This window comes from Pseudophryne corroboree, chromosome 4 (genome assembly GCF_028390025.1).
Source record: "Pseudophryne corroboree isolate aPseCor3 chromosome 4, aPseCor3.hap2, whole genome shotgun sequence".
NCBI lineage: Eukaryota > Metazoa > Chordata > Amphibia > Anura > Myobatrachidae > Pseudophryne > Pseudophryne corroboree.
This window is the reverse complement of record NC_086447.1, coordinates 506,337,866-506,363,012: the sequence shown is the minus strand read 5'-3', so window position 1 is coordinate 506,363,012 and position 25,147 is coordinate 506,337,866. Positions and strand designations below refer to the sequence as shown.

The 25,147-nt window shown below is 44.6% G+C and overlaps 1 protein-coding gene and 1 long non-coding RNA gene across 2 annotated transcripts in view; one reads left to right on the top strand and one right to left on the bottom strand.

Annotated features, from left to right (window-relative positions):
* Window positions 1-25,147, top strand: part of LOC134909865 (amine sulfotransferase-like) — a 211,438-nt gene that overhangs the window by 61,506 nt on the left and 124,785 nt on the right. The window contains exon 3 of the mRNA XM_063917192.1: window positions 22,818-23,026. Within this exon, the coding sequence (XP_063773262.1) occupies window positions 22,818-23,026 (209 nt within the window). The remainder of the gene's footprint in view (window positions 1-22,817; window positions 23,027-25,147) is intronic.
* On the bottom strand, window positions 7,187-12,331 carry LOC134911560 (uncharacterized). The gene is made up of 4 exons (XR_010176672.1): window positions 11,826-12,331; window positions 11,187-11,208; window positions 8,507-9,315; window positions 7,187-7,295 (listed from the first exon to the last, which is right to left on the bottom strand). It is a non-coding gene; the product is annotated as an uncharacterized LOC134911560 (long non-coding RNA).

The window sequence follows — 25,147 nt, the reverse complement described above, 5'->3', positions numbered from 1 at the left end:
CAAGACACCACAATAAGCTGGTTCAGGTGAAACACTGACACCACCTTAGGGAGAGAACTGGGGACGAGTCCGCAGCTCTGCCCTGTCCGAATGGACAAACAGATATGGGCTTTTTTGAGAAAAAAACCACCAATTTGACACTCGCCTGGTCCAGGCCAGGTCCAAGAGCATGTTCACTTTTCATGTGAGATGCTTCAAATCCACAGATTTGACTGGTTTTAAACCAATGTGTTTTGAGGAATCCCAGAACTACGTTGAGATCCCACAGTGCCACTGGAGGCACAAAAGGGGGTTGTATATGCAATACTCCCTTGACAAACTTCTGGACTTCAGGAACTGAAGCCAATTCTTTCTGGAAGAAAAATCGACAGGGCCGAAATTTGAACCTTAATGGACCCCAATTTGAGGCCCATAGACACTCCTGTTTGCAGGAAATGCAGGAATCGACCGAGTTGAAATTTCTTCGTGGGGCCTTCCTGGCCTCACACCACGCAACATATTTTCGCCACATGTGGTGATAATGTTGTGCGGTCACCTCCTTTCTGGCTTTGACCAGGGTAGGAATGACCTCTTCCTGAATGCCTTTTCCCTTAGGATCCGGCGTTCCACCGCCATGCCGTCAAACGCAGCTGCGGTAAGTCTTGGAACAGACATGGTACTTGCTGAATAAAGTCCCTTCTTAGCGGCAGAGGCCATAAGTCCTCTGTGAGCATCTCTTGAAGTTCCGGGTACCAAGTCCTTCTTGGCCAATCCGGAGCCATGAGTATAGTTCTTACTCCTCTACGTCTTATAATTCTCAGTACCTTAGGTATGAAAAGCAGAGGATGGAACACATACACCGACTGGTACACCCACGGTGTTACCAGAACGTCCACAGCTATTGCCTGAGGGTCTCTTAACCTGGCGCAATACCTGTCCCGTTTTTTGTTCAGACGGGACGCCATCATGTCCACCTTTGGTAATTCCCAATGGTTTACAATCATGTGGAAAACTTCCCCATGAAGTTCCCACTCTGCCGGGTGGAGGTCGTGCCTACTGAGGAAGTCTGCTTCCCAGTTTCCATTCCCGGAATGAAACACTGCTGACAGTGCTATCACATGATTTTCCGCCCAGCGAAAAGTCCTTGCAGTTTTTGCCACTGCCCTCCTGCTTCTTGTGCCGCCCTGTCTATTTACGTGGGCGACTGCCGTGATGTTTTATCCCACTGGATCAATACCGGCTGACCTTGAAGCAGAGGTCTTGCTAAGCTTAGAGCATTATAAATTTACCCTTAGCTATATTTATGTGGAGAAAAGTCTCCAGACTTGATCACACTCCCTGGAAATTTTTTCCTTGTGTGACTGCTCCCCAGCCTCTCGGGCTGGCCTCGGTGGTCACCAACATCCAAAACTGAATGCCGAATCTGCGGCCCTCTAGAAGATGAGCACTCTGTAACCACCACAGGAGAGACACCCTTGTCCTTGGATATAGGGTTATCCGCTGATGCATCTGAAGATGCGATCCGGACCATTTGTCCAGCAGATCCCACTGAAAAGTTCTTGCATGAAATCTGCCGACTGGAATTGCTTCGAAGGAAGTCATCATTTTTTTACCATGGCCCTTGTGCAATGATGCACTGATTTTAGGAGGTTCCTGACTAGCTCGGATAACTCCCTGGCTTTCTCTTCCGGGAGAAACACCTTTTTCTGGACTGTGTCCAGAATCATCCCTAAGCACAGGAGACTTGTTGTCGGGATCAGCTGCGATTTTGGAATATTTAGAATCCACCCCTGCTGTTGTAACAGTATCCGAGATAGTGCTACTCCGACCTCCAACTGTTCCCTGGACTTTGCCCTTATCAGGAGATCGTCCAAGTAAGGGATAATTAAGACGCCTTTTCTTCGAAGAAGAACCATCATTTCGGCCATTACCTTGGTAAAGACCCGGGGTGCCGTGGACAATCCAAACGGCAGCGTCTGAAACTGATAGTGACAGTTCTGTACCACGAACCTGAGGTACCCTTAGTGATAAGGGCAAATTTGGGACATGGAGGTAAGCATCCCTGATGTCTCGGGACACCATATAGTCCCCTTCTTTCCGGTTCGTTATCACTGCTCTGAGTGACTCCATCTTGATTTGAACCTTTGTAAGTGTTCAAATTTTTTTAGATTTAGAATAGGTCTCACCTAGCCTTCTGGCTTCAGTACCACAATATAGTGTGGAATAATACCCCTTTTCTTGTTGTAGGAGGGGTAATTTAATTATCACCTGCTGGGAATACAGCTCGTGAATTGTTTCCCATACTGCCTCCTTGTCGGAGGGAGACCTTGGTAAAGCAGACTTCAGGAGCCTGCGCAGGGGAAACGTCTCGACATTCCAATCTGTACCCCTGGGATACTACTTGTAGGATCCAGGGGTCCTGTACGGTCTCAGCGTCATGCTGAGAGCTTGTCAGAAGCGGTGGAACGCTTCTGTTCCTGGGAATGGGCTGCCTGCTGCAGTCTTCTTCCCTTTCCTCTATCCCTGGGCAGATATGACTCTTATAGGGACGAAAGGACTGAAGCTGAAAAGATGGTGTCTTTTTCTGCAGAGATGTGACTTAGGGTAAAAACGGTGGATTTTCCAGCAGTTGCCGTGGCCACCAGGTCCGATGGACCGACCCCAAATAACTCCTCTTCCTTTATACGGCAATACACCTTTGTGCCGTTTGGAATCTGCATCACCTGACCACTGTCGTGTCCATAAACATCTTCTGGCAGATATGGACATCGCACTTACTCTTGATGCCAGAGTGCAAATATCCCTCTGTGCATCTCGCATATATAGAAATGCATCCTTTAAATGCTCTATAGTCAATAAAATACTGTCCCTGTCAAGGGTATCAATATTTTTAGTCAGGGAATCCGACCAAGCCACCCCAGCTCTGCACATCCAGGCTGAGGCGATCGCTGGTCGCAGTATAACACCAGTATGTGTGTATATACTTTTTATGATATTTTCCAGCCTCCTGTCAGCTGGCTCCTTGAGGACGGCCCTATCTATAGACGGTACCGCCACTTGTTCTGATAAGCGTGTGAGCGCCTTATCCACCCTAAGGGGTGTTTTCCAACGCGCCCTAACTTCTGGCGGGAAAGGGTATACCGCCCATATTTTCTATCGGGGGGAACCCACGCATCATCACACACTTCATTTAATTTATCTGATTCAGGAAAAACTACGGTAGTTTTTTCACATCCCACATAATACCCTCTTTTGTGGTACTTGTAGTATCAGAAATATGTAACACCTCCTTCATTGCCCTTAACGTGTGGCCCTAATAAGGAATACGTTTGTTTATTCACCGTCGACACTGGATTCAGTGTCCCTGTCTGTGTCTGTGTCGACCGACTAAAGTAAACGGGCGTTTTAAAACCCCTGACGGTGTTTTTGAGACGTCTGGACCGGTACTAATTGTTTGTCGGCCGTCTCATGTCGTCAACCGACCTTGCCGCGTGTTGACATTATCACGTAATTCCCTAAATAAGCCATCCATTCCGGTGTCGACTCCCTAGAGAGTGACATCACCATTACAGGCAATTGCTCCGCCTCCTCACCAACATCGTCCTCATACATGTCGACACACACGTACCGACACACAGCACACACACAGGGAATGCTCTGATAGAGGACAGGACCTACTAGCCCTTTGGAGAGACAGAGGGAGAGTTTGCCAGCACACACCAAAAACGCTATAATTATATAGGGACAACCTTATATAAGTGTTTTCCCTTATAGCATCTTTTTTATATATTTCTAACGCCAAATTAGTGCCCCCCCTCTCTGTTTTAACCCTGTTTATGTAGTGCAGTGCAGGGGAGAGCCTGGGAGCCTTCCCTCCAGCCTTTCTGTGAGGGAAAATGGCGCTGTGTGCTGAGGAGATAGGCCCCGCCCCTTTTTCGGCGGCCTCGTCTCCCGCTCTTAACGGATTCTGGCAGGGGTTAAATATCTCCATATAGCCCCCGGAGGCTATATGTGAGGTATTTTTAGCCAAAAATAGGTTTTCATTGCCTCCCAGGGCGCCCCCCTTCCAGCGCCCTGCACCCTCAGTGACTGCCGTGTGAAGTGTGCTGAGAGGAAATGGCGCACAGCTGCAGTGCTGTGCGCTACCTTAAGAAGACTGAGGAGTCTTCATGCCGCCGATTCTGGACCTTCTTCTTGTTTCAGCATCTGCAAGGGGGCCGGCGGCGAGGCTCCGGTGACCATCCAGGCTGTACCTGTGATCGTCCCTCTGGAGCTAATGTCCAGTAGCCAAAGAAGCCAATCCATCCTGCACGCAGGTGAGTTCACTTCTTCTCCCCTAAGTCCCTCGTTGCAGTGATCCTGTTGCCAGCAGGACTCACTGTAAAATAAAAAACCTAAGCTAAACTTTTCTAAGCAGCTCTTTAGGAGAGCCACCTAGATTGCACCCTTCTCGGCCGGGCACAAAAATCTAACTGAGGCTTGGAGGAGGGTCATAGGGGGAGGAGCCAGTGCACACCACCTGATCCTAAAGCTTTACTTTTTGTGCCCTGTCTCCTGCGGAGCCGCTATTCCCCATGGTCCTTTCAGGAACCCCAGCATCCACTAGGACGATAGAGAAACATTATTACCGCATTTTGACCATCTAGTGGACATACAACACGAACCCTGGTCTTCTCCAGGAAAGAAATTCTCCCTGTCTAAAAGGATGTTGGCTCGCTATCCTCTCCCTACAGAGTTGTGTAACAAATGGGAAAATTCACCACCGGTGGATTTCCATGTCACCCGTCTAGTGGTGTAGTCTACTTTGCTTGTCACCACTGTCACCTCACTGAAGGAACCGACAGATAAGCGTGTGGAGGGATGCCTGAAGTCTATTTACTCCCTTAGAGGTGCTGTACATAGACCCACTCAATTGTAATGGCCATGGGACCCGGAGATTATATGGTATCCCTGAATATACAAGATGCTTACCTGCATATACCTATTGCCATATCGCATCAGCAATATCTGCGGTTTGCTATTGGCACCCTCACTATCAGTTCCAGGCTCTGCCGTTTGGACTGGTCACAGCCCCTCAGATCTTCCACAAGGTTATGGCCGTGATGACGGCTCATCTCCGTCGCCAGGGAGTAAGGATCCTGCCGTATCTGGGTGACTTGATGATCCTGGCAAACTCCCACGGTGTCCTCCTCAGTTATCTGCAACTGACAGTAAACTTCCTACAAGCCCACGGATGACTCATCAACTAGAAGAAGTCCTCGCTGGTCCCTGCTCGGAGCATGGTGCACCTGGGGGCACTGCTGGACACACACAGTCAACGGCTGTTTCTGTCTCCAGAGCAGGTCCTGAAGCTGCAGGACACTATATTGTCTCGCCCAAGAGTGTCAATACACTCAGCGATGCACGTACTAGGCCTGATGGTGTCGGCTTTCGACATGGTAGAGTACGCTCAATTTTATTCCCGCCCTCTGCAGAGGTTAATTCTTTCCAAGTGGGATGGTCTACCTCATCGGATCAGATCTCACATGATCTCCTTGACTCCGGAGGTTCGTCTATCGCTGACCTGGTGGCTACAGGACCAGCAGTTAAGTAGGGGCCGTCCCTTCTGGATCCCCAACTGGGACCTACTGACTACGGAAGCCAGTCTGAGGGTCTGGGGCGCAGTGTTGGAGCAACACACTTTCCAGGGTCGGTGGACCAAGGAGGAATCACTCCTCCCGATAAACATTCTGGAATTGCGGGCAGTGTTCATTGCTTTGTCCCTTGCCCTTCCTCTGTTAAAGGACAGGCCTGTTCAAGTACGGTCAGACAACGCCACCACGGTGGCATACATAAACCATCAGGGCAGCACTTGAAGCCGCATGGCAATGATGGAAGTGTCAAAAATCCTTTGTTGGGTGGAACGCCATCTGCCAGCAATATTGGGAGTGTTCAATCCGGGAGTCCTCAACTGGGAAGCGGATTTCCTCAGTCGTTAGGACGTGCATGCCGGAGAGTGGAGTCTTCATCAAGAAGTCTTTCAACTCCTAGTGGACAAATGGGGCCTACCAGATGTAGGCCTGATGGTGTCTCGACACAATCACAAAGTTCCGGTCTTCAGATTAAGAACCAGGGATCCTCAAGCAGCATTCGTGGACACACTGGCAATTCCATGGAACTTTTGGCTGCCCTACGTGTTCCCTCCAGTGTCATTCCTGCCCAGGGTACTACGGAAGTTCAAACTAGAAGGAGGAATACTACTACTAGTCGCTCCAGCGTGGCCTAGACGGCATTGATTCTCAAACCTGCAGGGTCTATCGATGGAGCGTCCTCTTCTACTTCCTCAATGCCCAGACCTCCTCGTTCAGGGCCCTTGTGTCTACCCAGACCTAGCCAGACTGGCTTTGACGGTGTGGCTCTTGAAGCATCACTCCTGAGGGCCAAAGTATTCTCTGAGGCGGTTATCCAAACTATGCTGAAGGCCCAAAAACCGGCATCTGCAAGGAAATATTACAGGGTCTGGAATTCTTACTTTACCTGCTGTGCTGCTAAGAATTCTGATGCATACAAATTCAGAACTTCCAGACTTCTGGCTTCTCTGCAACAAGGCCTGGATTTAGGTCTTTGGCCTCCCTCAAGGTGCATATATCTGCCTTGTCGGTGTGGTTTCAGAGAAAAATTTCGTCTATTCCTGGCGTTCATACTTTCACTCAGGGTGTGTTACGGATTCAGCCTCCCTATGGTGGTCATTCCGAGTTGTTCGCTCGCTAGCAGTTTTTAGCAGCCGTGCAAACGCTATGCCACCTCCCACTGGGAGTGTATTTTAGCTTAGCAGAAGTGTGAACGAAAGGATCGCAGAGCGGCTACAAAATAATTTTGTGCAGTTTCATAGTAGCTTCAGATGTTGAAACTGTGCCTGGCCTAATGTTAAATTCTTGCTTTTTGTGTAGAGGTGTAGTGTGTGAATAAATGTGTTTACATGTTTTTCTAAACAATAAGCTCCTAACTGTCATAAATCAATCTGTTTTTGTTAAAGAAAATAAAAATACTATTCTTAAGTAAGATGTGTGAAATGTTTACGATAACCAATTTCTGGTCGCCAATCTGCTGTTCCTTTATTGCATTAATAAACAACACCTGCGTAACTTGAATAAAAATGTTTTATTTTTTTACAATCAACTTTTTTTTATTTGTAATAAACTTTTTTTTTCAAAACAACATTTTTTTTTTTTAGAAAAAAATCTTCAGCCTCTCTACGTCGGCCAGCAAGGCCCTCAAATTGGCCTTAATGCTGGCCAGAATGCCAGGCAGACTTGTGGGATCTCCAACTGCACCATCTGAAATGAAGAGCAAAAATAAACATTACTAACTCACATTACCTATTATACGAGCAAGTCACAAAGCACACTTTAATGGCAAAGTGACTACATCATGGTTGTTTTAATGATAAAACAGTAGCAGCCCAACACATACAAGCATGCTCAGAAATGTTTTTATCTTTCAAAAAACATTTTAAAAGTGTAATACCCCATGCTGGGATTCATTCACATCTGGAGTGACCCACACTTGCCTTTTTTGGGGTTGGACGTGCCTCATCACACTGCATCTCAACATCTTCAGAAGGACTACATATACTAGCATGCCCACATTCCCTGGAAGCCTGCCTTACTACATAAGGTGAGACAGGTCTTGTTATGTTTTGTCAAACAACATTATTGTATTGACACTTTAACAACACATGTCCCCAGACTTGGACTGTCACACAGGGGTACAGGGGAAAGCACCAGTGGCCCTAATTTCAGGCATGAACAGCCTAAGGATCAGGTTCCATACTGTGGTCTTGCCTGTTGCATTTTGGTGGGCCTAAACATTGTCGACCCACACACTATCTAATTAGCCACACCCCTTACATCTTACACTGTATTTTTATTTTTTATTTTTGGAACACACTATTGTTGGGCAGTTATTTTTCAGTTAGCTTTGGATGGACGTCAGCCTCTGTAGGTTGACATGTGCTAGTTCGACATGTCACAAGATCAAAATGTTATTTATGGAGACATGACAAATGTTTTTTTTATTTTTTCACTTCATGCGGCATGTGTAATCCGATTGCAATGGAAATTGCAAACGATGTAAGCGGTAGTGTATCGACTCACCGTGTCCTAAGCCTGGCAAACAAAGTGAAGCATGCGAGTTGACTGTGCAAATATTGGGATACCCAGGCACTCTAAGTTAAAAAGGACAACAACATACCAAAATTCCCTCAGGTCTAACTTTTAACCTGACAACCTAGCACATATAAACCCTGTTGTCCTGGCAACCCTGTCGACCTAATGAGTGTCGACCTAGAGTGGACAGCCTAAACATTGTAGACGTTGACACTGTACATCTAATGATCTACGCACAAATGTAAATGCTACATCCATACCATGATGAAGAAGACAAACAATTTTCCTTGGGCCAAGATTGGCCCCAGTACAACACTGCATGTATTTGAAATTGAATTTAAAGTAGCTAACAAATACAATTTAAATGTGTTAAAACTTACTAGCATCTTCCACATGCCCATCACCCTCAAACTCCTCGGGGGCCTCTGCTGCCCATTCAGTGAGTGGTGAAGGAGGCTGGATTGGGGAAGGAGGCTGGATTGGGGAAGGAGGATGGAAGGGTGAGTTGTTTAGAGAGGGTGGGTCTGATTGAGAGGGGGAGGGGGGCGGAGAGGGTGTGTGGTCCAGAGAGGGGGAGTGGGGATGAGAGGGTGTTTGGGCCAGAGAGGGGGGCTGAGAGGTGGGTTGGGCCAGAGAGGGGGAGGGGGGCTGAGAGGTGGGTTGGGCCAGAGAGGGGGAGTGGGGCTGAGAGGGTGTTTGGGCCAGAGAGGGAGAGGGGGGCTGAGAGGTGGGTTGGGCCAGAGAGGGGGAGGGGGGCTGAGAGGTGGGTTGGACCAGAGAGGGGGAGTGGGGCTGAAAGGTGGGTTGGCCAAGAGAGGGTGAGGGGGGCTGAGAGGTGGGTTGGAACACAGAGGGGGAGGGGGGCTGAGAGGTGGGTTGGGCAAGAGAGGGGGAGGGGGTTGGAGATGGTGATTGTGAAAGAGAGGGGGAGGGGGTTGGAGATGGCGATTGTGAAAGAGGGGGGAGGGGGTTCCAGAGGGGGGTTGTGAAAGAGAGGGTGAGGGGGTTCGAGTGGGGGTTTGGGAAAGAGAGGAGGAGGGGGTTGGAGAGGGGGTGGTTGTTGGTGAGGAAGGGGAAGTTGGTTGTTGGGGTTCAGGGTGTTGATGGGGTGATGGAGTTTGTGGTGGGGAGGTGGCTGGAGGTGATGGTGATGCTGCTGCTGCTTGCTGAGCTTGCCGTTGTGCTTGCCCTAGAATCACAATATAAAAAAAAAATTGTAAACAAAAAACATGTCCATGTGCATTACAAAATAACATTGTTATGTTCATTTACAAATACAAAGTTAGTTATGTCTCCAGCCTACAGCCTGTGTGCCGACTCACCACAACAATAAACACTTTCCCCTAAGCACTCTGCTCCCCATTCTGTACTGCAAGCCCTAAGCACACACACTGTGTAAACTGGTTAAGTGTGGTATGTTTTGGGTACTATAGTTTAATAATAAGGTCTGCTAATAATCTCACTTTATCACATCTAAGCAAAATTATGCATAATAAAAAAATTTCATAAAAATTTTGTTAGTGCTACTAATCACAGTTTAATGCTGATTTGAACACATTTTAATGTGTTTAACTTACTGCGTCTGCGGATTCCTGCTTCTCAATTTTCTTTCTTTTTGGTTTATAGTTTAAATTACAAATGAACATAACTGACAAATGTTTATCTCTCTCTCTCCCTCTCTCTCTATATATCTTTTTTTACTTTTTTAAAAATAATCCATATATAAATATATATATATATATAAATATATACAGGTTGAGTATCCCATATCCAAATATTCCGAAATACGGAATATTCCGAAATACGGACTTTTTTGAGTGAGAGTGAGATAGTAAAACCTTTGTTTTCTGATGGCTCAGTGTACACAAACGTTGTTTAATACACAAAGTTATAAAAAATATTGTATTAAATGACCTTCAGGCTGTGTGTATAAGGTGTATATGAAACATAAATGAATTGTGTGAATGTACACACACTTTGTTTAATGCACAAAGTTATAAAAAATATTGTCTAAAATGACCTTCAGGCTGTGTGTATAAGGTGTATATGTAACATAAATGCATTATGTGCTTAGATATAGGTCCCATTGCCATGATATCTCATTATGGTATGCAATTATTCCAAAATACGGAAAAATCCCATATCCAAAATACCTCTGGTCCCAAGCATTTTGGATAAGGGATACTCAACCTGTATATATATATATATATATATATATAACAATATGTGGACCGGCACTCCTCCTAATAATGTTAGATGCTCTGGTGCCTCCAGAACAAAATTGTTGTAGTAAAGCAAAAAAACTGCGGCACTCAGAGGCTTGATGCAAAACGTGATGTATTAAAATTAACACATGAATTCCAACGTTTCGGGGTTGGCACACCCCTTTGTCAAGGATTATCCTTGACAAAGGGGTGTGCCAACCCTGAAACGTTGGAATTCATGTGTTAATTTTAATACATCACGTTTTGCATCAAGCCTCTGAGTGCCGCAGTTTTTTTGCTTTACTACAACAATTGTGTTCTGGAGGCACCAGAGCATCTAACATTATTAGGAGGAGTGCCGGTCCACATATTGTTATATGCATTGCTGCTTATCCTTGACAAAGGGGTGTGCCAACCCCGAAACGTTGGAATTCATGTGTTAATTTTAATACATCACGTTTTGCATCAAGCCTCTGAGTGCCGCAGTTTTTTTGCTTTACTATATATATATATATATATATATATATAGATAGAGATATTGCACACAATATATATATATATATATATATATATACATAGAGAGAGAGAGAGGGGGAGGGAGATAGATAGACAGATATATATATATATATATATATATATAGAAACATATATAAATAAAAACTAAATATATATATATATATATATATATATCTAGAGAGAGAGAGAGAGAGAGAGAGAAATAAATACACACACATATATAGGTATATCTTTAGGGGATCACTAAATAGACAAATTACATAAAAAATAAAAACACACACACACACATAGACCAAGAGAAAATGCTACACACAGAGATAGTTTGATCAAGTTTACTCACCACATTTTGCAGGACCAATCAGCTACACAAAGTCACAAAGTAGAGTTTTGTTGGGCAGATGTTGGGGCATTTGGTTGGTAAACAGAGGCAAAAAAAATAAATAAATTTAAAAAAAGGTTAAGGGTGGTGTCATTTTTGATTTAGAACACAATTACACATTAAAAAAAAAAAAATAATAATAACAAATTTGCACGCCCACAACTGCATATAATCAAACAGAATGGATCAGTAATCCCATTGATGAAAAATAGCACATTGATATACACATGATAAGGAGAACAGTATAGAACAAATCTGTACTCAGACACTTTATCAAATACTCAGAATACAATAGCAACACACTCACAACTTTACAAAGCAAGCAAAATGCCATCATTCCAAAATACCCTACACGTAAAGACAGATTGCAAAAATGTAACAACATTTAAAGTATATTACTATCATAACATAAGCATACCTGAAATACTCCTGTACAATTCTAGCCCTTACGGCATGACCCCGCTGGCTAACACTCCCGCCACGGAAGGCCCGTCCAACCCCTGGCTCCTCATCTGACAATTCCTCCGACTGTGGAAGCTCTACGCGACTCCTTACAGTAATGTTATGTAGTATAGCGCACAGGACCACAATTTTACTTACCATCTCCTGCGAATACATGATGTCGCCACCAGTGCGGTGGAGCACACGAAACCGCCCTTTAAGAACCCCAATCGTGCGCTCCACCAGCTGTCTAGTGGCAGTAAGCACAGAGTTAAATGCCGACTGTGGTTCTGGCCTTGGTTTGCTGTAAGGAGTCATGAGCCAGGGGGTGCAAGGATATCCACGATCTCCTGTTGTAGAATATGAGAATAGAAAAAGGAAACAAAAACTTTTAAAAGATGCAATTTTTAAAATAGGAGTGTTCAAAAACACCAAAAAAAACCTCACCCAATAGCCACATGTCTTGGCCTTCCAACAGTCTTAATCTTTGCCAGATCCCTGATTGGCGAATCACATGTGCGTAATGGGAATTCCCGGGGAACATAGCATTCAGGGACAGGATCTGGAGGGATGGGCCACAAACAACCATGACATTCAGAGAATGAAACAGTTTCCTGTTTCTATAGATTTCTTCATTATGTTTTGGCGCAACAGTGGCAACATGTGTCCCATCCACAACCCCAATAACGTGTGGGAAGCAACTACCCCCTTCCTGAAATTGCCGCTTCACCACAGCCAGGGCACCAGCATCCAAAGGCATTGCTATGAACTGCTTCACTCTGGTGAGGAAAGCTTGGATGACACGCCGCAGGACCTTACTGAACTGGCCCTGCGACATGCCAACCAGATCCCCAACTACATGCTGGAAAGAACCAGTGGCCAAAAAATGTAACACAGCAAGGAATTGTGTCAATGCTGGTATTGCTGTAGGATAGAAAAAAACAGAGGTGGTCCACCAGCGCTGAATGTATACTACTCCTTAAAATCTCTACACCGTTGATTGAAGACTTTGACAATCAATTCAACATTATAGGAAGTTCTCTACTGACTCATTCATTGGATGTACCTCACTCACTGACGGTCAGTCAGATTCACCCATATAAAGGTATCTTTTATTTGAACATCTTATTGGACATCATAGGACATATGGAAATTCACTCACCATTATTATGAGCCCTATATTCATCAAAAGGTTTCTTTTTGGCTGTATCCGTGGAATCTCAGAACCTTGTCAAAGAATTCTCCAATACTGGATCTCGATAAAAATTTATTTCTTCCACAAAAAAATCCAACAAAAACACACAAAATTAAAAGTAGGGGTTACTTGCTGTAGGATACCTAATGGATTGTTCTAGATCACTCTCTATTATGGAGAGAGTGTCTAGGATTAGGTGAGGTGGCAGCCTGTATCTGCGCAATACCACGTCATCAGGCATTCCAAAAAGGGTGACACGGGTACGGTAAATTGCCTTTGGAGGATGAGGAGCCGGTTGGGGTGGGAGGGCTTCCACCGGTTGGGGTGGGAGGGCTTCCGCACCAACATATATGGCCATCTGCATCTTCAAATGAAGGTAGGAAACATTAAAACACACAATCAATTAACAACACACATTGCCCCAATAAAAATTATGTGTATGGCAGATCAAAAACTTCAGGAGCGTACTCCATATCTTCATGATGAAAACAGGAACAAAAACAGGAACAAACACAATAAATAATTAAATTAAAGCACATTTACCTACGTAGCTACAACATTGTTTTCCATGAAACCAACAAAACAAAACAAAAAGAAACACAGCCAAAAACCCCCATAAAATTACTAGTTTGACATACTCAACAATATATGATTAACCTACAAAGTATGGACTACTACAAAATAAACCTATCAAATTCAGAAAACAATGGCAACGACATGTAACTTACAAACTAAACGAATATTTCCGCAAAGGAAGAACAAAACAAACTGCATACTTTGGCACTTTTGGAAAAAATGTAAATATGACTATGATAATAGGCCCAAACACACTGTAACCCCTCCAACACCAGCCCACCATTGGACAGGCTACTTGCCTGCTCAGAAAAATAAAGAAACTCTTTTTCAGAAAAACAAAGTTGGCCTACTTTGGCACTTAATAATAACACCCAAACAAAAAGAAAGAGCAACCTACAAGAGACAGTAAAGGACACTGAGAATAGGCCCAAACACAATGTAACCCCTCCAACACCAGCCCACCATTGGACAGGCTACTTACCTGCTCAGAAAAATAAAGAAACTCTTTTTCAGAAAAACAAAGTTGGCCTACTTTGGCACTTAATAATAAGACCCAAACAAAAAGAAAGAGCAACCTACAAGAGAGAGAAAAGGACACTGAGAATAGGCCCAAACACACTGTAACCCCTAGAACGGTAACACTGCAAATTACATGTTAAGCAACTATTAGATACTAAATGTATACACAGATACTAAAGGAAAAAAAAAAACCATAAAGTGATCCACAAAAAAAAACCCCAGCATTGGTCCCCCCTACATACTCTTTGTTGTTATATAAGAACTATTTTAAACCCATTTTTAAGGTTATAAAAAGCACGGCGTCCGCAACATAACAGTAAAAAATAGCAATCTAGCAAACGCACATTAGTTTGCAATGTACAGCTAAAAAACTTACACAAATCAATAGTTATTTTGCAACACGTCCTCCTAGCTTCTCTTCAGCTTCATGACATACACCCACAAACACAGGCTGCATGCATGCCGTTTAAATAGCCAGTACTGCAATTACTGGAAAAATTAGTGTAATTAGCACCTGTGCGATTTCCCGCACAGAAAATCACACGCACTATAAATCGCCAGACAGCTGTGCCAACGCACATGACATCAGCAACATGGCTACTCCTGAACAAATGGCTGCAGAGTTAAGCTTGCTGCAGCAGCAGATGACCACCGTAACAGCCAGAAGAATAGTGCTGCGCCAGCAGCTGCTAGAAGCTGCCAGTGGTGATGGAGAAATAGCAGGACCTAGTACTGGGGCAACCCCATCTACTGACCAAAACACACAGGGGTATGCTGTGAGTCCCCTGCCAGACACAGATACTGGGGAAACTGAGGTAGATTCTGGACTAATAACACAAACCCAAACAACACAACCAGCAAGTGAAGAGGAAGATGGTGAGCAGGTACAGGACGATACCTCACAGGCTACAACCAAAAAGAGAAGGCGTCAGCCCGCCTTTTCTAAGAGGGAGCTGCGAGTTCTGGTCACACAAGCCATGGATAGAATACATAGAGGCAGCAAAAACATGGGTGCTGCGACAAAAGATCACATCTGGAGGGACATTACAGATTCCGTAAATTAAGTCGGCTCAATTGTCCGCACCCCACAGGAAGTTAGAAGACGGTAAGTGTATATTGACACACAATTTTATGTTAATTTTTTTTTTAAACTTGGCTATATGTGATGTTGCATATAGCAACCAAATACATAACATGTGTACAAGTAATCAAAACAGGTATTTATAACTTTTATGTCCCTTACCCCTAATTCTAATCACATATGTAGTTGGGCCGACTTCAAGTCCCGCCTGAAGGGCAAGAGGTCTGCGGAGTGGAATGCCTCGAGGGCAACAGGGGAAGGTCCCGCTGCCACTGTGGAGTATACAGACCTGGAGGAGCTGGCGATGGACTGTGTGAGCTACGAGGAGGGGAGTGGGGTGTCTCGGATGGACACGGACCTGCTTGAAATTGTTAACCTACATGACTTGCCAGGTAAGTTTACACACACATAGAATGTAATTTTTTTAGTGTTATTTTCAAAGTTGTGACTTTGTTTTTTGTTTTTTTGTTTCTGTCCTTTTGTCTCTCATTCTTTTATTTGCTTTTAACATAACACAGCACAGGAGGGTGAGCATAGTGAGTCAGTGGAGGGGTATCCGGCTGAGGCTGAGGTGGAGGGACCTAGTGAGTCCTCCAGTTTGGGTCGGCAGATTCCACCTGGCCAGATTCCAACTGCCCCCCCCACCCAACCCTCTGCTATCCCGGGGATTCTCTCTGAAATTGCCAGTCATGGTGAGAGGCTGACACAATTTCAGGATGCTCCGGGAGGTAAGCCAGATATCTGTCCGGCTCACTGAGCACACAACCTGTGTTGGACAAGGTGTGGCTCACCTCTGCCAAGGTCTGGCAGAGATCAGGCAGGGCCATGCCGAACTCGCCTCCTCGGTACAACAACACTCCAGCTCTGTTGTGCAAGCTCTATAGGACATCGCTGTACGCCTTGCCCACAGTGGCAGGGAGCCAGGCACATCTGCTCCCTACCCTACCCCTGCCCAGGAAGAAGATCCCACTGGGCAGGGCCCTCGAAGGTCTCTTCGCAGACCGAGCCGTGACCAACCACATCAGGCGGGGCGAAAGAAGAGAAAGTAATGTCTCTCCAGATGCCCAGCACCCATGTTTGCCATGTTGCCTTTATGTATTTGTTTTGGCTTGTGTGGCCAGAATGGACAACTCCCTTATGCTGAAAGGGGGTTGTTGTGTTCTTTTTTGGTTTGTAGCCTGTGAGTATTTTTCCTGTACACTTGATCCATCTTCCTCTTCCTAGCGTGCTGTGTCTGTTTGGGTTTGTGTATTGTGCCAAGAATCTGAGTTTGCCCAAAAGTATCCTGTGGCTGGGGGTTCACAACATTTTATTATTTTTACTTAAAAATTTTCTTTGGCCAGTAGATGGGGGAACCGCAGTACTGGCTTCTGTTATGTCAAAATCACCACTGGCAGCTGTTTGTTGCTATGTAAACAAATATTTGTATATAATGGGGGAATATGGGTATCGGCGACTGGTGTTGTTTAAAACATGATCATTAAAAGTTAAAATTTATGAGCCAAAAAATATATAAGATTAACAAACAAGTTTTTTAATAATATATATAAAAGTGGAATAAAACATAAAAGATTTCACAAGCATTGGTAAAAGCATAAAAAGTCTTTGTAAAAGGTAAGGAATTCTGACTTAACTTTTAAGATAGGCAAGGGGGGTCACTGCAGGGAAACCAACGCGTTTCGTCTCACCAGACTTCTTCAAAGGGTACCTCGCAGAAAGAGATTTAACCATGGTAAGTCTACCATAAATCTCTTTATTTTGTATGCAGTTTACTTCTATAATCATAGTGTGGGATGTATTAACATACATCACCACCCACCGAAGCGATGCTAATTGCATATGAATTAACATATGTGATTAACATCGCAATGTCACCTACCTGGGCTCTCCATCTCCTCATATGCCGGGAAGCAGGCAGCAGGCTGTCCCGGGCGCCGCCTCCTTCTCCTTGCAGCTGGAGGGACCTCCAGGTGTGTTGGTAGGGGGAGGAGGAGTTTGGTTCCCGACCCCAGGGCTGCCTGGACGGAGGTATGCCGGGGGGAGTGGGGTCTGCGTCAGCGTCGCGGGGCGGCAGGATGCAGCAGCCGGCGGTAAGAAGCCCATAGACTTCTATAGGGTATCGCCATCAAAAGATGGAGATACCCTTGGCGGCGAAAACCCGGCGGCCGGGGGTTAGTACATATGAAAACGCGGTAAAACCCCCGAAAACAGGGGTTTTACTGCATTTTCCCTTTATTAGTTCCCTTTAGCCCATATTCTTATATTATATAATATTTTTAAATATGTTGACCTACTATTGAATTATGGGCCTAATTCAGACCTGATCGCAATAGCAAAATCTTTTTCTAATGGGCAAAACTATGTGCAGTGCAAGTGGGGCTGCTGTAACATGTACAGAGGCCCTCATTCCGAGTTGATCGCTCGCTGCCGTTTTTCGCAGCGCAGCGATCAGGTGAAAAATCGCCATTTATGTGCATGGTACGCAGCGCGCATGCGCTAAGTACTTTCACACAAAACTTTGTCGTTGTACAGAAGCTCGAGCGACGTTTTTCAGTCGCTTGAGTGTTCGTAGTATGATTGACAGGAAGTGGGTGTTTCTAGGCGGCAACTCTACGTTTTCAGGGAGTGTGCTAAAAAACGCAGGCGTGCCAGGCAAAAACGCTGGAGAAACGGGGGAGTGGCTGGCCGAACGCAGGGCGTGATTGTGACGTCAAACCAGGAACTAAACTGACTGCAGTGATCGCAAGATAGGAGTAGGTCTGGAGCTACTCAGAAACGGCATGACATTTTTTATTAGCAATTCTGCTACTCTTTCTTTCGCACTTCTGCTAAGCTAAGATACACTCCCAGAGGGCGGCGGCTTAGCGTGTGCACTGCTGCTAAAAGTAGCTAGCAAACGATCAACTCGGAATGAGGGCCAGAGAGAATTAGATTTGGGTGGGTTATTTTGTTTCTGTGCAGGGTAAATACTGGCTGCTTTATTTTTACACTGCAATTTATATTTCAGTTTGAACACCCCCCACCCAAATCTAATTCTCTCTGCACATGTTATATCTGCCCCACCTGCAGTGCACATGGTTTTTCCCATTAGAGAAAAATTTTGCAATCAGGTCTGAATTGGGTCCTATGTACATAATAAAACAATCATAACAAGTAATTTTTATACTACTATATATTTATCCACAGTGGTCGAAGTGGAAATTTTGAAGTGGTGGTATGCAAAAGTCAAGGATGCAATTATGCTCGCGCGGTCCTGAAAAGGGGGCGTAGTCACAAAATGGGGCATGGTCACCAAAAAGGGGGCTTGCCCAGTGTAGTAGAACCCCTTATACTATCTAGTACTGGTGTCCCTTTCACCTTATAGCACACGGTACGAGCTGAAATTCACAAATAGCACACTGAATTAGCCGAAATTCACATTATAGCACACTGAATGAGCCGAAATTCACATTATAGCACACTGAATGAGCCGAAATTCACATTGTAGCACACTGAATGAGCCGAAATTCACATTGTAGCACACTGAATGAGCCGAAATTCACATTATAGCACACTGAATGAGCCGGAATTCACATTATAGCACACTGAATGAGTCGAAATTCACATTGTAGCACACTGAATGAGCCGAAATTCACATTGTAGCACACTGAATGAGCTGAAATTCACATTGTAGCACACTGAATGAGCCGAAATTCACATTATAGCACACTGAATGAGCCGAAATTCACATTATAGCACACTGAATGAGTCGAAATTCACATTGTAGCACACTGAATGAGCCGAAATTCACATTATAGCCCACTGAATGAGTCGAAATTCACATTGTAGCACACTGAATGAGCCGAAATTCACATTGTAGCACACTGAATGAGCCAAAATTCACATTATAGCACACTGAATGAGCCGAAATTCACATTATAGCACACTGAATGAGCCAAAATTCACATTATAGCACACTGAATGAGCTGAAATTGTGACAGCAGGGACAGCCAGAGTGACAGCAGGGACAGGGAGATAGAGAGTGACGACAGGGAGAGAGAGTGATGACAGGGAGAGAGAGTAACGACAGGGAGAGAGAGTAACGACAGGGAGAGAGAGAGTGCCGACAGGGAGAGAGAGAGTGACAGGGAGAGAGAGAGTGACGACAGTGACAGCAGGGAGAGAGAGAGTGACAGTAGGGACAGTAACGACAGGGAGAGAGGATGACAGCAGGGGAACATTACCTGACTGTGGTCGGCGGAGGCAGCGGCGGTGATAAGGAGGCCTTTGGTGCGGTGAGGTCCCTCTGACCGCCATTTGTTGCGGATGAGCGGCTGGTGGCAGTGAGCGGCTGGCGGCGGTGGACGGCTGCTGGCTGGCGGCGGTGAGTGGCTGGCAGCGGTGGGTGGCTGGTGGCGGCGGGCGGCTGCCCAGGGGCGTAAGTTAATACCAGACGCCCGGAGGCGAAAAAGATCATATTGCCCCCCCCCCCCCCACTCGGGCCAGTTCAGGTATACACACAAAGCCACATATCTACATACTCACAGTCACACACACACGCAGCCACATTTACACACACACACACACACACACACACACACACACACACACACACACACACATGTCCTGGACAGCTGCGCTGTCAGGGGGGCGGGAGCCGAGCAGCCGTGGGGTGTCATGCGGGAGGCGGGCTGGCGGTGGCGGCGGGCGGCTGGGCGGCTGTGAGCTACTACAGCGCTCTACACAGCCGCCGGCCGCCGAGCTGGGACGGGAGCACAATGTGCAGCAGGATGGCCACTTCCCTCGCCTCCTGCTGCACACTTTTATTTCCGGGTCGGTGGAAGAAGTGGCGGTATACCATACCGCCATATACCGCCCCACTTCAACCACTGTTTATCCTACATTGAAATGTTTCTTCTTTTCCCCCAATACAGCTATGTTGGCAGATGAATTCGTTTGCACTGTGTGCCAAGTACTGTAGGGGAGCAATATTGTATGCCCTCTGATGAGTGGTTCAGACTGGACTTGGGCAGGATGGGGAGTTCTTTGCTGGAAACATTCTATTTCCAGCAATGTAACTGATTACCTAAACAAGAACAAAATTATTTTGCACATTTTGTGAGGTTTTGCCAGTGACCGGAACCTGGAGGGGTATTGATGGGAGAGGGGTTTTTGAACTTGCAGATGAGAGGTAAAAGTGTTTATTACAACTTTTTACAAATATGTGAAAAAAACACTGAAAAGTTATCCAGACATTTTTCTGTACCACAAAATGCTGGAAAGGCTTTCATTTGATGAAAAAAAAATTCCTTGCTATAATTTTTCAACCATAAATAAAAATGATCCATTTAACACCTTTTAATAACTCTAAAACCAGCAGCCAGGAGGTAAGGAGACTCTTAATAATTACACTGATGTGGAGCTGGATTGGCATAAATTTCATGCAGTAAATGAAAGCAGATTAAGTGCATATGGATACCCATTCAATGTCTATTGCTATATTAAGCATGACAGCAGTCCCCTATCCTGGAAGCTGCAATTTTTCCAGTTCAATTAATAAATTAGCAAGTAAGATTAAGCGCTCACTCGTGTTTGTTTTTTTTGGTAGGCTCCTCCTTATAATTATTATTAGTTTAATTTAATTTACTTTCATTTGCATTAAATCTATGCTCTGCTCTGATTTCTATGGCACAAATTAAAGGCATACTCCCTCTGTCTTCTCCATTCAATCAAGGACTTAAATTTATGGGGTCCATTTATCAATACATACTCAATGAGAACTGGGCACGATATTAGCGCCCAGAATTGTCATGCAGTATGCAACTTTTATGCCCGGATGTGTGACACCCTAAAGTAGGTATCACTGAAGTCAACAATTTACAGGTAAGTATTAGGAAGTCTAACCCTCTGGTTTAATGTGTTACTATATCTTTTCTGGTGTTCCTCACCTGGACCTAGTGTCTGTAGCTTCTAACAGGAATAAGTTTCACCAGCAACTTACAATATAGTTCAGGATATATTGCACACAGGCATTGATTACACAATTTCTCTATATGAATTTTTATTCTACTGAAACACTGCTATAAGTTTTTATCAGCTGTAGAAATTTGAGATTATCTCATATAATGGCAATTTAGATTAACCTCAATGTCTATGCTAGTCACATACCATTTTCATGCAAAGAACAATAAAGCACAAGAAACAATATCCACATTTGACAATCCTTACACACTAATATACAGTTTTAAGCAATCACCTGAAAATACTCTTATAATTGGGGCCCCGTAAAAACCTTTAGTTTTGTAGCTAGCTACATTGAGTATAGTGCACCTTTCTAGGAAAGTTATATCCTGAGAATAGTTAATACAAGTCTTGGATGAAGGTAGCAATGGATGGATTACAACAAATGAAGTGTAGCAGGTTCTGTCCAACCGGGCAGTTTTGCAACTTCTAATATGATGCAGCACACTATTTTTAGGCAACTGTGAGTCTATTTTGCTAGTCTGGATGTAATATTAACTGATTGTACTGTAGGTGCTATTTTCTTAAAGGAGGCTCTCTGCGATATCCACATGGCTGTGTCAGGCAATAAGTAGGTTTACAACTGTGCCACTTAATCCTGACTCATCCTTAAATGCAATATAGGCAGCTAAGGTGTCTCTGTCCCTGTTATAAGCAGTCTCTCTATATCTGGAAGGGCTTGCAATGAATAGGTGGTGAAACAGGGTTACTGACCTGTACTCCAAAAAGGTTACTGTACTCAATTGTTACATTTACACTGTCTGACTGGGAGCAGTACATCAGCTGCAGGCCCCTGTGATATAGAGTCCTGAATCCTTTAAGCTGTCTGTGTAACTAAGGCAGTATTGTTCCTTACTGCGCTACAAAGTTCTGGCTGTGTGCTGAGAAAACTGCGGCACATGACTGTCTGCTTCTGCACAGAGGTGCTTACTGCTATTTGATGGCTCTAATCAGTCTCATAAAGGGTGTTATTACTATAGAAACTGGCTAATTTACTGTATAAAACTGTGATCTCTTGTATACCAGGGAGTCTGTGACAGGGAGTGTGAGAATGTATAGTCTGCAATGGGGCTCCTGGATCTCACTAGAAGTGGCTATTTTGCCTCAGGGCTGACGTAGTCTGCTCACCACTCCATAGACACTCTCTTTGTCAGCTGCTGGACTCTGATTTATTGAAGATCAGGTAAGGAGTCTCCTTTGGTCACCATGTACACCACCAAATCAGCTCAGCACCTTCTGCTCCTAGGTCCTGTTTCACTCTGCCCATCCTCCTAAGATGGCCGCCGCCCAACTGCCAACAGACTCGGCACACGGCTGTTAACTGTCCAAGCGCATGACAGCTATAGCATAGAAAATGTTCTTAACCCTTTCCTTGCTGAAGTCTCAAAGTATTTAGCCAGGCTGTATTTTGTAGAGGGGGAAAACGGGCGCAGAAATAAGTTAAATGTCCGTGGCAACTCTGATGGGGTGTCACAGATTTAACAATCTACACCCAAAGGGGTAGGGACTCCGAAAGGAATAAACCAGAAATATTTAATGATACATGGTCCGCTCAGTATCTTCATTGCAATAAATGCTCCATAACAAGTGTAGTATAGTAATAGCATAAACAAAACAAAAACATGTTGTACTCAATTTGCATAAATATTTATTAAAAATAAAATGATAGTGTCCCTTTAAACAAAAAGTATTTACAAATGCAATAACTGTTATTTTGCAAACACCAGTTATATTGAATAATGTACAAAGCAGCTAATGAAGCATCATTTTCTCTACAAAGGAACAATTTGGACACAAAATATCCTCTGTCAGATACTCAAAGAAAAACAAGGCAATGTAGAAGACAATGTTGACAACATGGCCAAAGCTCCATGGATTGAAAGCAATATGAACAAAACTGATTTTGGCAGCTGCCTCTCTCCTCGCCTCTTTACGTCACACCTGCCTTATTATCTGATGCCGAAGGATCTGAGGAACCAGAGAGGAAAAGTAGGTACATTATATAAATGCAGCCGTCTATGTGTTGAATATGCTGGCAGGGCCGTAACTAGGTGTGTGCGGAGGGGGCACCGCACATAGCGCAGCTGGATAACGGGCGTTGTTGGCACTTGTCAATTATCTGTTTTAATTACTTTCACTTGCAGATTCCCCCTTTTTGAAGCCCAGCCTATCCTCACCGCCCCTTTCTCCTACCCCTCCCCTGCTGTTGCGAATACCTATACAACATTCAAGAACTCAACTTGAGATTTCTTTGATATTCAGTCACACTGTCCTTTATTGCATGTCAAGATGCTGACATGCCCAGGATTGTAACCCATTGCCTGTGGCATTGCATTTAAACACTCTTTTCATTGAGCTATGTGCCCTTAAAGAGAAAGGTAGATAATTCTAAGCTAGAGAATTCTGTTTGAATCTTACCTTGTCCTTTGTGAAGGGGTGATTAGCATTGCGACTGAGCAGATCTATGTAGTGTGTGGCTGCAAGAGATTGGATGTGTGGCTGCACACTACATAGATCTGCTCAATTTCAATGCTGATTATTTTTTTTTACAAAGTATCAGTAGCTTCATATAGTGATCATAATAGCTCAATGATTAGAATTCAACAGCTTATAGGTTTGAATGGGTATGGCAGTATATTTAAATGTGTTTTTCAATAATGGGTATTGTAAGTGAATAACAGCAAGCTCTCAAGTTAAGTGCATGAATGTGGTATAAAGAGGATTTGTGTATACTGTATATAAAATGTAGGAAGGGGTATCATAGCATGGGTTTTCTCTGGGATCAATCTTATCATGCCCCTTCACCACGAGGCATGCGCCTTATGTCCCTGTTAGAAAAAGGATGTTGGCACCAATTCTCTCACTGGAACAGGGCACCAAAAAGTCTAGATACGGCACTGTATGCTGGTATAGTGTGTTAGCTTAATTAGATTTTTGTTTGTAGCCTGTGTTGGACTGTGATAATAGAGAAATCCACTGACCAGGAACACCACATCTTGTCCTGCACATACATGAGTGTAATGGGGGGTAGTTGGACTAATTTAAGCACATGTCACCCCTCAGGAGGGGACGTAGTTCTGTGACCGGTGGTCAGGAGACCTCAGGTCACAATACCGACCCCTGCATCCCGCCCCCTGAAAATCCAGACAGTCGGCATGCCGACTAACACGTACGATTCCCAATTGTGGGTGTCCACGACATCCAAAGAGTGGGAATAGAACCTGTGGTGAGCGTAGCTCACCACCGAGCCCGCAAGGGGCTTAGTTGCGATCGCCCCTCCGCCGGCATTCTGCGGCCGGGATGCTGACCTCCAGGATTCCGGCTGCCGGTAAAGCATACTCAACCCCTCAAATGACTAATGTCGTCTACAGGGAAATCTTAAAAGACCTAGGTTAAAAAAGTCTATCGCCATAATTTCAAAATTGCTCCCGTGCGAAGCTGGGGCGGATCAAAGTAAAACATAACTAGAACTTTAAATAAATTGGACTTTTATGAATTGCTTACATTTTCAGACTGACAAATGCTTTTTCTCACTTTCTCATTCTGGGGGAGATGTGTCAAACCTTGGAGAGAAATGAAGTACCAGCCAATCAGCTCCTGTCAATTTTCAAACACAGCCTGTAAAATGGCAATTGGATGCTGAATTACTTGCACTGTATCTCTCTCCTAGCCTTGACACATATTCCCCTCTATCTGTTGTTCGCTTTATTCTGTCTTTGTTTCCCTATCATTCTCAATAAGGACCTTGTGAATAGATTAATGTAAATGCATTTTGCAAAGTTTTTTCCTGCAAAATGTATTTCTGTTTGCTGCACATGTGCAGTACATCATAGCCTGTATGAAGGTGAGAGATTATCTCCCCATTGTACCTCTTTGTACTTACAGAGGCAGTACAGAGAAGGAGGCAAACTGACATAACCTGAGTAGAGCAGTGGTGCTCTAGCAGGGAAATCGGAAACATGCGGTCCCGCGAGCATAGTGCCAGTGATCCTTGAGGCAGTGTCAGACTACACCATACCTCCCAACTGTCCCGATTTTCGCAAGACAGTCCTGTTTTTTTTGGCCTGTCCGCTGTCCCTCCTACAGGCCGCGGTGGGGGGCAGTTGGGAG